This window comes from Ostrea edulis, chromosome 1 (genome assembly GCF_947568905.1).
Source record: "Ostrea edulis chromosome 1, xbOstEdul1.1, whole genome shotgun sequence".
Classification (NCBI taxonomy): domain Eukaryota; kingdom Metazoa; phylum Mollusca; class Bivalvia; order Ostreida; family Ostreidae; genus Ostrea; species Ostrea edulis.
The window spans coordinates 28,968,917-28,983,916 of record NC_079164.1 but is presented as its reverse complement, the minus strand read 5'-3'; the positions used below and the strand labels follow the sequence as shown (position 1 = coordinate 28,983,916).

General features: G+C 34.8%; 3 protein-coding genes across 6 annotated transcripts in view; 2 read left to right on the top strand and 1 right to left on the bottom strand.

The window, feature by feature from the left end:
* The window catches only part of LOC125663908 (protein unc-13 homolog D-like), a 21,630-nt gene extending 20,408 nt beyond the window's left edge, over positions 1-1,222 (top strand). For all 3 annotated transcript variants that reach the window (XM_048896339.2, XM_048896337.2, XM_048896338.2), the window contains exon 26: positions 927-1,222. In XM_048896339.2, the coding sequence (XP_048752296.2) occupies positions 927-1,073 (147 nt within the window). In that variant the 3' untranslated portion in view covers positions 1,074-1,222. The remainder of the gene's footprint in view (positions 1-926) is intronic.
* Positions 1,223-1,921: 699 nt separating this feature from the next.
* On the bottom strand, positions 1,922-9,067 carry LOC125663915 (NADH dehydrogenase [ubiquinone] iron-sulfur protein 3, mitochondrial-like). Its single transcript, XM_048896353.1, has 6 exons — positions 8,951-9,067; positions 6,510-6,587; positions 5,914-6,164; positions 4,553-4,678; positions 4,318-4,437; positions 1,922-2,164 (listed from the first exon to the last, which is right to left on the bottom strand). The coding sequence occupies exons 1-6, from the start codon at positions 9,006-9,008 to the stop codon at positions 1,991-1,993; spliced, it is 807 nt and encodes a 268-aa protein (XP_048752310.1). The 5' UTR covers positions 9,009-9,067; the 3' UTR covers positions 1,922-1,990.
* A 182-nt stretch (positions 9,068-9,249) lies between these two features.
* The window catches only part of LOC125663916 (synaptosomal-associated protein 29-like), an 11,983-nt gene continuing 6,232 nt past the window's right edge, over positions 9,250-15,000 (top strand). For both annotated transcript variants that reach the window (XR_007365678.2, XM_048896354.2), the window contains exons 1-2: positions 9,250-9,648; positions 14,859-15,000. The exon at positions 14,859-15,000 is cut by the window's right edge and continues 228 nt beyond it. Coding sequence is in view for 1 of the 2 variants with exons in the window: in XM_048896354.2 (XP_048752311.1) it covers positions 9,463-9,648; positions 14,859-15,000 (328 nt within the window). In the remaining variant the exon portion in view is untranslated. The remainder of the gene's footprint in view (positions 9,649-14,858) is intronic.

Here is a 15,000-nt window from a genome sequence, read left to right as displayed (position 1 = left end):
CCTAGAATCATCAAACTTTGTCTGTAGATACATCTTGGGTAGAAGGTGTGTCGCACATTAAACCAGGTCACTGTAACTTTTCATTAAGAAGATATCCGTCTGTCCGTCCGTCTGTTAGCTTTTTCGTGTCCGACCCGTAACTTAAATACTACAAGGCCTAGAATCATCAAACTTTGTCTGTAGATACATCTTGGGTAGAAGGTGTGTCGCACATTAAAACCAGGTCACTGTGACTTTTCATTAAGAAGATATTCGTCTGTCCGTCCGTCTGTTAGCTTTTTCGTGTCCGACCCGTAACTTAAATACTACAAGGCATAGAATCATCAAACTTTGTCTGTGGATACATCTTAGGTAGAAGGTGTGTCGCACATTAAAACCAGGTCACTGTGACTTTTCATTAAGATATGGCCATATATGGCAAAAACTTGCCCGGCTCATAACTTGAAAACTATTAGACCTAGAATCACCAAAATTGGTCAACTAATGCATCTTAGGTAGAAGGTGTGTCGCATCCTACTTTAAGGTCACTGTGACATTTAATTAAGTTGATATAAAAAAAAATGTTTTAATGGGTACAATCTATACTGTTAACAATATGTGCCGTGGCGGTGCACTTTATTTTTTTTTCACTCTACAGAATTCTTCCTTTAATATAACATCTGTAAACTGATTACCATTAATAAGGATACACAATCTCTACATTTCTTCCTATCAATTACACAAATTCATTTGTTTTAGCATTTCATTCTCCAAACAGCTCTTCAGAGCTAACTTTTTAATTTTCATCATGTACATGTACCAGTTTGAAATAAATATTCTGTTCTATTCATTCATGTGGGTTAAATGTTCTAGTTTACTTTATGTTTACATTAGATCTTTGCAATATATCTTTATATTATATGTATCTTCATATCTTTACATTGCAGGTTCTAGTGGAAAGGAGTAGCTGGGACAAAACAGCCAAATTATTTATCACAGACCGACGACGCTTTATTGAAAAACAGCGGAAACGTACTGATCTCAATACCAGGATGTCTGGCTTCTTTTCATTCTTCAGGGGCAAGAAATCTTGAGAACTTGTATAAACTGACCTGATGTGCCATTGCAATGTGCCAAATGTTGTGTGTAATGGATTTTGTTGTTGTAGTTTTATGTTTATTATTTATTTGTGACATTGTTTCGAGTTGAGTTCAAAATAAATTATATTATGTCTCCACCTCAATATCGTATAAATATTTATAACAATTAGAAAATTTAAATATTTGCTGTTATATGTATTGCATCTTCATTCGGGTGGCAATTCATGGTGTTTCTTGATTCAACAGAAGTGAATAGAGAAACACTTAAAAATTGGCGAGTGAAGATGTTTCTCGATTCAATACAAAATAAACACCAAGAATTGTCACCCTTGGCTAGTGTTGGGAATGCAACTATTCTTCCAATGTTTGATCACACTGCTAGAAAACATATCATAAATACATACAAGTTAGCAAAAAACCATTTTCAAACTGTACTTCTGTTAGTTTCATGATAACCACAAGCTTACAGTAAAATGAACAAACATTAGATGTGTTGGAGCAAAACGAATTCCTCCACATAAGGGTCTTAATTCTGCAAAAATTATCTGACCAGACCCATATCATTGTCCAAATGGACCCATTTAACAACTTGACCTGCATATTCTCATAATGTATTCATATTTCAATTTAAAATGTCCATGTATAACGAAGATGATGAGCTGAAACTTTTTCCAAGTCCAAGAGGCACAACTCTGTCGAAAATTATGGAACTAAATTGAGATAAACTGACCTGGATATTCTCATGTTGTATATATACACCAAATTTCAGTTGAATATTTGCATCCATAGCAGAGATAATGAATGGAAATTTCATGAAGGGGACATTTAAAAAGGAGCATAAAATCTATTATAATATCTTTATTTACACAGAATATCTTCATAATAACTTTAGAACTAATGGAAACGTCCGTTCACTTTTTATCCCCGGACTCCACCTGAGGGACAGGGGTCTCGGAGGCTTCCTCCTCCTTGGGGCGGAAGTTGGGGAAACTCTCCCAGGGTGTGCTGTACTCAAATTTGCGGAATTCCTGGGCCATTTCTAAGGGCTCGATCACAATTCGCTGGACTTCCTCGTCATAGCGGAGCTACAGAAAACAAGAGTGAGGAGTTTTATCATTCTAGAATACAGGTACTGGTATATGTATAAATATGTCTCCTTGGTGTAAGTAACATTGAACTGTAGAAATTCAGTCATACAAGAAAGAAAGGTGCATGAGCCTGCCAGATGTGCTTTGTATTCAACACTTCCTCAAGTTTCTAGAAACATGTTCTTGTGAAAAAAGTCATCTGTCATACACTATACAGCAAATTGGAAACCAAATGCTGATACACAGCTGATATCACTTGAATTTTCAAAATGTTACTCCTGCATTGTACATTTACTTAAAATAACTGTTAAAAGCAGTTTTTGAAATTTTCATAGGAGGGATGGACATTTCAAAAGGGTTGTCTGACTGCCTGGGGCATGTGAAAACCTAGGCATATTCACTCGAATGAGCGAATGAAAATTTCAAGTTACAAATTATTTCAATTCTGTTCATGTATTCTTTAAAGATAATTTATCATGATCTATTAATTTTAAGTAAAATAATAACCAAAATTTCATTTTTACTTATTAAGTTGACCATAATAATCAAATTATCTTCAAGTATTGAATAGATTGCACATCTGTTATTATATCGAAATAAGTATAATAATCATGGTTAAAGAATATATATATCACTTATGTATAAAACAGACATGATTCTACAGAAATAGAAAAAGTAGAAGGGGGACCTCCAGCAGGGTATCTAGGGGCAGTGCTCCTAGATTGGAGAGGGGGGGGGGGGGGGGGGGGGGGCAGCAACCCCTAGCCAAAAATGGGTATTTTGACTTCAAGAAGCTTTTCAGAAAATGAATTCTGTTAACCAATTTTGAGGTTTGAAGCTTTATAAAAATGCCATTAATAGTAAGTAAGTATTGGTTCCCTAACCTAGTCTTAGGCAAAGGTCTTAGCAATCTACCAACACTTGACTAAAAGGTTCTTCAAAAGCTGGACCTTTGCAATGGCCTTAAACATAACTGTTGTCTCTTTGTACTACTTTTACAGACATTTCTGTAAGGCTCAGGTGTTTACAGTTTACATTCTGCTGATTGGGTGATATCGTAATGATTCAACCAATCAACGAGTAGTCTCGTTCAACCAGACATTCAGCTATCTGCAAATTTGCTCGTCAGTTATTTACGGAGACAGCCGAGCGCCTGGTTGAATGAGACTAATCAACGAGAAGAATACAGTGAGGAAATACTGACCGCTATGTAAAATTCAAAGTCAAAACAGATATTCTGGAAAATAATACATTGTATTTGTAAACGGTGAAATTTACTGAACCTAGAAATTTCTGGAAGCAGAAATGTTATAAAGAGAATGGATTTTTCCAGTCTGGAAAGTGGAATTCCACTTTAAAGTGGAGAAAAATCATGCCTGAATTAAAAGGCAATCTGATTCACAAAATTTCATGTACACCTTCAAAGTGAAAATGACAAATTTATAATGCTTGATTACTTTTCCAAATGCTTATCCATGAGTCAAGCTTCACACTGACCTCCATGTAACCTGTGACAGAGAAAGTCAAAAATTTGACACAGACCTCCGTGTAACCTGTACAGAGGAAGTAAAATTTTTGACAATGATCTCCATGTAGCCTTTATTGACTATTAAGGAAGTCAAATTTGACACAAGCCTTACTGTAGCCTGTGTAGAGGAAGCCAAATTTTGACACTGACATTAACGTAACCCAGGACTTGAAACTAACTTTTTATGTCACCAGTCCAGCCGTACGGATAAGGTCTGCAGAAAAATTTAACAGTCCACCAGTTTTCCAGAAATAATTGAACATACACATGTATGTTAATAAAATGAAATAATGGAATTTAACTCGATATGCCTCAAACAATATTGTAACACTTTTGTGAGATTTATATTTACTAGTCAGGTACAGCTGCTATCTAAAGAGGAATGCCAAATGCGCATTTATGATTCCCTAGTATATTTTCCAAAATGACATTTTGGAAAATTGACCAGTCCCATCGGACTGACTGGCACAAATGTCAATCAGTCCGTCAGACTTTTAACCAGTCACAGACTGACAGGCATATGTTACTGTAATTTCGAGCGCTGCTAAGCCTGTCAGAAGAAATCAGATTTAACACTGGTCTCTGATTAGCTTGTATAGAGGGAGTCAAATTTTACACAGACCTCAGTGTAACCTGTCAAAGGGAAATCCTTCCTGAATGGATGACCTTCAAATCCATAATCTGTAAGAATTCTCCGCAAATCTGGATGATTGTGGAAATAAACTCCATACATATCCCAAATCTGAAATGGAAGAAAGTTCAGAAATAGACAAATTTTGTAATGTGCCAGTCAAATTGTATCATTTTTCACAGTTGAGGGGAAAGAATGTAGCTTTTTCCTCTGAATAACAGCTTACCTCTCTCTCATACCAGTTTGATCCTGGAAAAATACTGCACGAACTATCTATACCTGTCAGCTCATCTGTGTAAGTAAGGACTCGGATACGTGAATTATACCTTATGGACAACAAATTGTAGACTATCTGCAATGACAGAAGCATTTTAGGCTTAATCAAAGGATTTAGTGGTACTTTGCATGTTCTCAGCATCTGAAGTTTCTAATCGCTTGCATAATAATACCCATATTTTCACCAGCCTAAATGATGCGAGAAAATTTTTTTAAAGTCTGAATGACTTAAAAAGATTTGAAAATAATTTCTAAGAAATTTTAACAGATGTCCCTAGAATAGTACATCACAAATTAATTTTTGTAGTCCCATCCTTCTAATCAGTCTATCAATGGATTCATTATCGTCATTATTTGGGGCTATTTTTAAACGCAGTTTTAATCATCTGATCTCTGAGAAAACTTTCATCAGGTCTGATTGACATTTCCATGAAGCTTTTTTGGAGGTGTGATCTGAAACTTTCATGCACACACCACAAAAACTGCACTCCCAAGACATATCAGTTCAAGTTTTGGTTTAAACTATTGCAGTCTGAAAATTCCGTACTTAATGCTGCATACGAATATTTATACAATATGTGAAAATACAAAGCATACAAGTCGTAACTGAGCCACTTTTATCAAGGAACAACTTGATTGGTTGGGACTTAGTTATATGTGGCATGATCAAAGTAACTTAAATAGCCATGTCTGTTTGCCAATAATACAACAAAGATTGAAGGATCATTTTATTCAAAATTTACATAGCAACATGCAGTGTGAATCAAAATGCACTATTTACAAACATTTGGTTGATAATTTTTGCTTGCAATATTACCTTGAAAAATTTATTCCTAAATTGTACAAAAAGGGAATCTCCAAAATAAGGTTATCATCACATAATTTATCCATAGAAACTGGCAGACATAAAAATGTACCACATGCAAAAAAGGTTTCGTAAAACATGTATCACTGAAATTGAGGATGAATACCACTTTTTGTTAGTCTGTCCTGTATATTGTCAGTTTAGAGCTAAATTAGTGAAAAAGTATTACTGGAGTAAACCCTCCATGTTCAAATTTATACAACAATTAAGTGTGAACAATGTTAAAGAACTTTGTAACTTAGGAAAATTTACTAAGAACAGTCTATAATATGTAATTTGTATCGCCATTCTCCTTTTTTACTATCATTATACTATTGTATTTACATCTGCTAGATATCTTTGTAAGAACTGGCCGTTTATTTTCAGCTTTTTAATTATTACGCGTGTTCAATTTTGTTATGATGCTATAAGATGTATGTCTTTCGCAATAAAGAATTATAAGTTACCTCAAACCTATTGGCTCGGGTTGGTACATCCACACATGCAATGTCAACGATATTTGTGAACTGTGCATTGTAATGATCCCTGAGAAAGGTCAGAGTTGGAATGATCCCCTCAGGATGGATCAGGATTTCCAACTCATCCCCAGACATCAGCCGAACGGTCTGTACGTACTTAGACAGACACTGTCCAACATACTGACCAAAGTCTTCCAGCTGTTTCTTACGTTCAGGGGCTACAGGGGGTCTCACAGTGGCTGTAAAAATCATTTACTTTCAACAGTCATTTACAGATAATATACAATATGCATGCCTGTATAAACCAAAAATTATCAATTTCATAATATTGCCTAGTATGATAGGTTAATCCTTGCAAGTGACAAGGATTTAGCAAAATTACGGAAATTTTTATCATAAATATTTTTTAAACTGAAACTTTGTTTACAAATCAAGTAAGAAATGTGTTTAGTGCTACATGACAATGATTTGATATTGTCAAATGTACTTGTTTCACTACCGGTAATTTAAGTGACACTGTCTCTACATTTCAGCACATCAGAAATCATGATTCAGTGCACTCATACAATAGATCACTAACTCACGTGTTGTCTCTGGTTTAGAAGATTCAAATCTCAAACATTGTGTGGCTGCAGCGGGTGCTGTCTTAACTTGGTTAAAGACTGAACAAAAACATAAATCACTGTTAGATAATGAATATAACATATATCAATGTTGATCATCAATATCAAGCATAATAAACTAGATAACATTATGAAACTGTTATATCATAATACCATAGTAGCGAGCGCTGGCTCATACTGCGAGCTCTAATGACTAAAGCACGCAAAATAATCACAGATAAATCTAAACCTTGATCAAGATTTTTTTTTTTTACACCAATCCCAGAAGTCCCTTGTCAAAAATGTCTGAGATCTCACAAAGTCGCATCTTGGGATTATGATTGTTAACTTGCGGGGATTATCATCCAAATCCTGTGGTCACCTAGCTTGAAAATCCAGTGCACCATTTGGCGAAATGTTTAACGAAGTGCAATGTTTATGAAACGCAGGGTAAGATGATGTGCGACGTCATGTCTATGTTTTGACGTATGTCATAATATGACTGACAGTGGCGGATCTACATACTTCTTATTTCCGTTTGTAAAAGCCATGCTACCCGACAATATACGTAAACATTAGGCATACATAATATGGCATCAAATACAAATTGTGTATATACTGCAAACCACATATGTGACATCATTAAGTGTCAATTACTGGAATTGATTATCATAATAAGAAAAAAAAAGACTAACTTGTTAAATTATTTGAGGGAGCACAGGTACTGAAGCTATTCAAAAAATTACAAAAAAAATTGATGGAAGGTTAAGCAAGTCAGAGAAAGCAGCAAAATTGCATATAGATTGTCTAGTATTAAAATATTTCAATCACATTCATCATGTTTATGTATAATATGTTTTATGTTTTGATGATTTTATATAAAACTCTGGGAGAAAACTAAAATGGGCTGTTTCTTGTCTAACAGGTTGGGAACGCTTCCTCTATAGTGAGATCCTCTCCCTAAAACGCGAGAGGATTCCTCTTTAGCAAGAAAGTAAACATTACCATAAACAGGTGTTTTGGCGTCTTGATTGAAAATAATGGCAAATCCCATGCAATGCTGAATAAGTGCGACACAGACTCAATATGACATGAATTGTTTCTATGAAATTGACAGCACAGTCAAGAAATTGCATATCAAAGTTGCTGCATAAGAGGGAAGCAGTCTGAAATCCAATTGCACATAGTGTTTTTGTTTTGATTAATATATTTGCAGAAGTATCCGACATTTTAGCACTTTTTCTTCTTTTCGTGTGAAACATGAAGAGATGTACTCCACGGGTGTTTTTCCTCGGTTGTACGGGATATATTTACTCTCGCTAGAGAGGGATAATTGCGTTTTCACGAGAATATCTCGCTGTAGGGTAAGTGTTCCCCAAAATATTTTTAAAAATTGAACCTGATCAAAGATGAACATTACAAATATGTACATACATATAGCTGCGCTCGCTCAAACGGAAGCATCGTCAACATATTATTGGTAAAGACTTCGATACACTAGTAATAGCGAGCGCAGCGAGCCAGCGCAAAGTGCTGGCTCGTACTGCGAGCTCTAATGACTAGAGCGCGGGAAATAATCCGAGCTAAATCTAAACGTCTAACAAGGAAAAAATTTTGAACCGAATCCCAGAAGTCCCATGTCAAAAATGGCTGAGATCTCGCAAAGTCACACCTTGGAATATGATTATGAACTTATGTGGATTATCATCCTAATCTTGTGGCCTCCTAGCTCCAAAATTCAGTGCACCATTAGGCGAAATATTTAACGAAGTGAATGTTTATGAAAGGCAGGCTAAGATGATGTGTGACATCATGTTTACGTTTTGACGTACGTCATAATAAGACTGACAGTGGCGGATCTAAATACGTACTTGTTATTTCCATTTATAAAAGTCATACTACCGGGACAATATTGAATATACGTAAACATTAGGCATACGTAATATTGCATCCAAAGGGAAATAGAGGCAGTCGACTGCTGAGAGCATACAGTTCAGAACAAGTCGTGCATCAAAGGTGAAGCAAGTCACAGTGAAGGCAGTAGAAATAAAATATATATAGACCTCTATAGCATAAAATATTTCAATCACATTCATGTATACACGTTTTAATGATTTTTAATATAAAACTCTGGGAGAAAATTCATGAAATGTCATGAGTTTTTGGCAAATATATAATGTTTAAATTGAACCTGATCAAAACATGAACATTACAATATATGTACATACATGAAGCTGCGCTCGCTCAAACCGTAGCACCGTCAGCATATTAATACAAATGTTAAGGAAAATGAAATATTTTCAACCGAATTTTCTCTATATGTATCATTAAGTTTATTAACATGAAGCGCAATGCTTAATATAATTCATTATCTGTCTGATAATCATTTATTGATAACCTTCATTTTTATGATATATATTTACCTGCACCCTTTGCAATCTGTGAAATTGGACGAAAAAATCGGCCCAATCGAAGAGCCATTTTTTTCACTTCAATGTCAGATTCTTGCTAAGTCAATCTAAGTTGATTCGACCAAACAAACTTTTGTTTATTTTAATTTTTTTTTATTTTTACTGTTGTGCAAGCTTCTACTGAAAACAACTATACATAATGAATAAAAAGATTTATTACTACATGGCAAAAATTATGTTTCAGCAGTTGCTAGAAGTTTTTTTTTTTTAGTTTGATCAACGCACAAACTAACTAACATAATCATATTTTTTGTAGTCTTTTGGATGTTTTCTTCAAATGAGTTTTTGCAGTGTGGTTTCAATGTTTCCATGTTTCAAATACACTTAGATCATATTTATTTATTTCCTGTAGGTATTTCCACCTAGTATCTTTAGCGCACACTGTCATAGTCATAATATAATATTGTGATTGTTAAGCCTGTGCTCGTGTCTGTCATTGAGTGTCATTAGACTTTTCAAGAACTATGGCAGATTATCCCAAAAATTCTAATCCGTTTTTAACCGAGGAAGATGAAGATGACTGGAGTTATAAAAAAAGGGGAAAGATTCAAGAACAGGTATTTGCTTCAGAAGATAGACAACTCGACTCTACAATGAGAGCCCTGCGCAGTATCCAAGAATCAGAGAGCATGGGCATTGCGACAGCTGAAGTGAGTATTTTATTTAAATTTTTTTATTTTACTGTCCTATTATAAACAGGTTGGGAACACTTCCCCTATCAGCTGCCTATAGCAAGATATTCTCACAAAAACGCGACTATCCCTTGTAATATATCCCGTACAACTGAGAAAAAACACCCGTGGAGTACATCTCTTCGTGTTTCATGTGAAAAGAAGAAAAAGTGCTAAAATGTCTTATACTTAAGCAAAATTAATATAATTAATCAAAACAAAAACACTCACGATGTGCGTTGGATTTCAGCCTCCTTCCTCTTACGCAGCAACATTGATATGAAATTTCTTGATTGTGTTGTGAATTTTATAGAAACAAATCGCATTATGCTGAATGTGTGTCGCAGGCGGAACTTATTCAGCATTGCACGGAATTTGCCATTATTTTCAATGAAGACACAAAACACCTGTTTATGGTAATGTTTACTTTCTCGCTGAAGAGGGATAATCACGTTTTAGCAAGAAGATCTCGCTATAGGGGAAGTGTTCCCAACATGATAAAATAAAAAACCCTGGAGATTTTTAATTATATATTACGAGTGTGTAGACTGTTTGACTACAATAATTATTCATGGTAATGCAAATATAAATCAAAATTTACATACATCTTATATGTTGACAGTGCTACCATTAAGAGTGAGTGCAGCTCCATGTATGTACATATTTTGTTATGTTTATACTTTGATCAGGTTCATTTAAAACAAGAAACAGCCAAATAATGATTTTAGTTCTTCCCAGAGTTTTATGATTAAATTATTAAAACATAAAACATATTCAGGGCTCGAAATTAGCAAGAAATACTCACAAAATGCGAGTACATTTGAAAAATAGCAAGTTAAAATAGTGGACACTCGAAAATCTTAGCAAGTGGTGATTTAGGAACCATGATCGTATCCGTTTTATACGGTGATGCGCAATCCGCTTTTCTTATTAAAAACTTGCACTCAGAATCATACAAACACTTACATGAACGACTGATTTCAACAACCGTTTCTAACCGAATTTTTCTTTATGATTTTTAAAACAAATTCGGAGTCAAACAAATGCATTAAAGGTCGGACATCGCATTATGATGAAAAATATAGACATGTGCCACGAGTCCTGTTCACTTATAGGGGTGATTAAATTGAATTCCATATATGAGGTTTTTGTTATTCATTTATCTCTAAAAAAAATCGGAGTCTGTTTTACAAAGTCTTCAGGTAGTCATTTTGATCAGAATGGAAAGTAGCGCCATTCATTAATTAATTATATTATTATTAATCACTCCAACATGTCCTATCTACATTAATTTGTTGTCATATTGAGGTCATGTTGTAGTGATGACATGAGTGCACTGCTCACCGCATAGACGATTATCAAAAAAGTTCATGGGACTCGTGATCGTGCTGCTTATAAACCATGAGTCCGGGATTCGCTTTGAAAACCCTGATGTGGCATGAAATTGGAAGAACTTTGGATCTAGACCTGCGGTAAACAGGTTGTGGATTAGAGGTTTGATGGTCAAGAGACCTAAACATTGCACCATATGACTTACGTAACTTGGTGACTTAATTGTCCAAAAGATGCCTGTTGACCCACAAAGCTCAGTAATGATGGCAAAATTCATTGATTAAAAAAAAACTATGAAAAAAGAGCACTGCTTCATTATTTTTATTTTAGCTTGTAGGTTTTCATTTTGTCTGTGGATTTTATACATGTACCCACAGGCTAAAATTAGCCTGTGGTAGAAAAAGTTAATTTTGACCCCTGCACATATACATAAACATGATGAATGTGATCAAAATATTTTTATACTATATATGCAATTTATTTTTGCTGCCTTCACTGACTTGCAGAACCTTTGACGCGGGACTTGTTCTGAACTGTATGCATTTCCTTATTTCTAATTTCAATCTTTCCAAGTCACTAATTGTGTGATAAAAATGCCCAAGTCTTGTTGCAAACATTTCAAGTTTGTAAAACTGTGTGAATATCACTGCGTTTGAACATAAAACGGATTTCATATTAATAATGATAATCGTAATTTTAAATTAATTGATAAAGTCAACACTATTGCACATACATGCGCGAATAACTCCCCTCTCCCCCTTCTGCGTACCTTTCTAATTTAAAAAAAAAAAAAATCATTTATCAATTCCCTTGTAGCAATGGCATGTTTCAGAAGAGAAAATTAGAACAATATTAATAATATTGTACATAATCCTAGTTGTAACACAATGATGAAATATTTCAGCATTTGCATATAATTATTGAATTAATTGCAAAATATTTGAGCCCCTCTCCACTGTTGCTGTAAAGATACATAAAGATTTATTCACAAAACTAGAAATGATTAATGATTTCTCAGTTGTTAATAGCAAGTGGCATGGTTAGTTATCACAGGTAGGGTGGGGTGGGGTGGGATGTAATCGTGGTTTGCATTAAGATGATAATCCACATAAGTTCACAATCATAGTCCAAGAAGCGACTTTGCAAGATCTCAGCCATTTTTGACAAGGGACTTCTGGGATTGGTGCAAATAAAAAAATTCTTGTGAAAGGTTTAGATTTAGCTCGGATTATTTCGCGTGCTTTAGTCATTAGAGCTCGCAGTACGAGCCAGCATTTTGCTATAACCTGTTTTTAGCCAAGTTGCAATGAAGTTGAACTCGGCTATTGGTTTGGTGATGCGGGCGGGCGGTTGGGCGTCAACAATTGGTTTTCGGATGATAACTGGAAAAGTTTATAATCTAATCAAATGAAACTTTGATATATTGTTGGGTATTAGGTAAGGAAGACCCCTATTGATTTTGGAGAAAAATGGTCAATGGTCAAGATCACACTGACCGAAAATAGAATGAAAATTTCAGAAAAATTTGGTTTCTGGATGATAACTCAGAAAATTTAAATCCGAATCAAATGAAACTTTGATATATTGTTGGGTATCAGGTAAGGAAGACCCCTATTGATTTTGGAGAAAAAATGTCAAAGGTCAAGGTCACAGTGACCGAATATAGAATGAAAATTTCAGAAATATTTGGTTTCCGGATAACTCAGAAAGTTTAAATCAGAATCAAATGATACTTAAAGATATTGTTATGTACTAGGTAAGGAAGACCCCTATTGATTTTGGAGAAAATATGTCAAAGGTCAAGGTCACAATGACCGAAAATAGATTTAAAATTCAAAAAAAAAATTGGTTTCTGGAGGATAACTAAAAAAATTTTAATTTGAATCAAATGAAACTTAGATATATTGTTGGATACCAGCAAAGCAAGGCCCAATTGATTTTGGAGAAAAAAGGTCAAAGGTCAAGGTCACAGTGACCGAAAATAGATTGAAAACTTCAGACAACTATGGTTTCTGGACAGTAACTCAAAAAGTTTAAAACTGAAATTAGTTCTTCACAATTATAAATATGCCACATCATTCCTGACTTTACAATGTATCCCATGCAACTCGGCTCATGCACCCCTGGGTGCATATATTGATTTTATTCAATTGAATTGGTGTTTGATGAATGATAGTTAATGAAGTTGAACAGCATGGAAGTGTCTTTTTGTCTTTACTGGTTTTAAGTAGTTTGTGCTGATATGGCCGGCACTAGCCCCCTCCACCACCTTGAACAAGAAGGTTAATCATAATTCCTTCCTACATTCTTGGAGGGTCTGTAGGTCAAGATTAGCAAGCATTTTTGAGATGGTCCCTGTCTCTGGATTTGTAGTCATTGCATATAAATCTTGCAGCATGCTGCTGGATTCATTCTACTTGATCCATGACAATTGCTCCATATTCTAGGGTAGAACATACCAGATATATATACAATTGTAAGCATTTCCCTGCAGTTGATGAAGCAATGGCGCAAGTTCCTGCAGAGGAATCTTAGGGTTGAGCTCGCCTTCCTGTAATATTATTATTAATATGTAAGCTCCAGAGATTGTAAGGCCAAGGTATGGGTTTTTAGAAGTATGAAAGTCTGTTCTTAACATTTAGTAAGTAACACTTTTTAGAGTTGAATTTCATACTCCAGTCACTAGCCTACTTCTCAAGGATTTGGTCTTGAATAGATATGATAGGCTTGTACAAGAGATAGCAGATAGGTGTACCTGTGAGGAGACTGTTTCTGGGATTAAAGTCGTTTATATGACATAAGAATAACAAAGGTCTGAGTACCGTCCCTTGGGGACTCTGGAATCCACTGAAACCTCTGACAATAATTTGCCTTCTACAACTACTCTCATAAGGTGCAAGTAGAGAAATGATTTGATCCAGTTTTGTAGTGGTACTCAATCACCAGTTTAATTTCTGTAATCTTCTGTATTCAAATATAAAATCAGAATCTGTCAAACACCACCATTTTTTAAGATGCTAAATTTTTCTTATGTCCAAAATAAATAAATTTGATGAATCATTCTATTAACTATCAGTTATCCCTGACCTTACATTAATTGGATAGGGATTGAGATTACAGAAATTAACAAGCAGTGAAGGGAGAGCATTTTTCTCCCAAAAATTACATTTTGTTATACCTAATGTGGTGCACTGCATTGTGGAGGAGATCAAAAGGTTACTAGGATGAAATTTAGATAATCTACATAAGTTTATAATCAGATCAAGGGGATGTAACTTTGAGAAATTTCTGCCATATTTTATGAAAGACCTCTGAGAATGTGTCAAAGAATTTTTCTAGTAGATGAGTTTGTAGCTTCAGTATAGTCATTATAATTAGAGCTCACAGTACAAGTTAAGCACTTTGAGCTTGTTCTCTGAGATTGCAAATATGTTAACAGTGCTACCTAGGGGTAAATACATGTAGTAGGTAGCACAAAACTAGGTGCAGACAGAACTTTCCTTATTCAGATTGGATAGTTGATTATGTACACATCAAAAGTACAACAAAGATAGTATACATATCTCTCAGAAGTTGACTGGTTCCCTGAAGAATGGTACTCTAATGATCAGCAAGCAATAGAGGAACCAGGTTATTGGGAGTTTTGAAACAATTTCACATCAAATTAATTATGTCAATGGAATATGCAAAGAAACTATTCTGACACACTATCTACTAGATACAAAGACCAGAGAAGTATTGCATGTATTTACATTGTAAGACTGACTATGCACTGCACATATGTTAACAGTGCTACCTAAGGGTAAATACATGTTTCATAATATAGTTGATAGTTCTTTGTTATTTTGTGATTGTAGGAGTTACTGAGGCAGAGGGAACAACTTGACAACATAGAGAGAAAGACAGATGATATTAATCAAACAATGACTGTCACACAGAAGCATCTTAATTCCATTAAAAGTGTATTTGGTGGAATAAAAAACTGGTGGGGTGCCAAAA

Excerpts from the sequence above, each read along its gene's own strand:
- LOC125663915 (XM_048896353.1), bottom strand. The coding sequence starts at position 9,008 with ATGGCTCTTCGATTGGGCCGATTTTTTCGTCCAATTTCACAGATTGCA. Across the intron at positions 6,588-8,950 it reads ACAGATTGCAAAGGGTGCAG|TCTTTAACCAAGTTAAGACA; the intron begins GTAAATATATAT and ends GTTTTTGTTCAG. Across the intron at positions 4,679-5,913 it reads CCCGAGCCAATAGGTTTGAG|ATAGTCTACAATTTGTTGTC; the intron begins GTAACTTATAAT and ends CTGTCATTGCAG.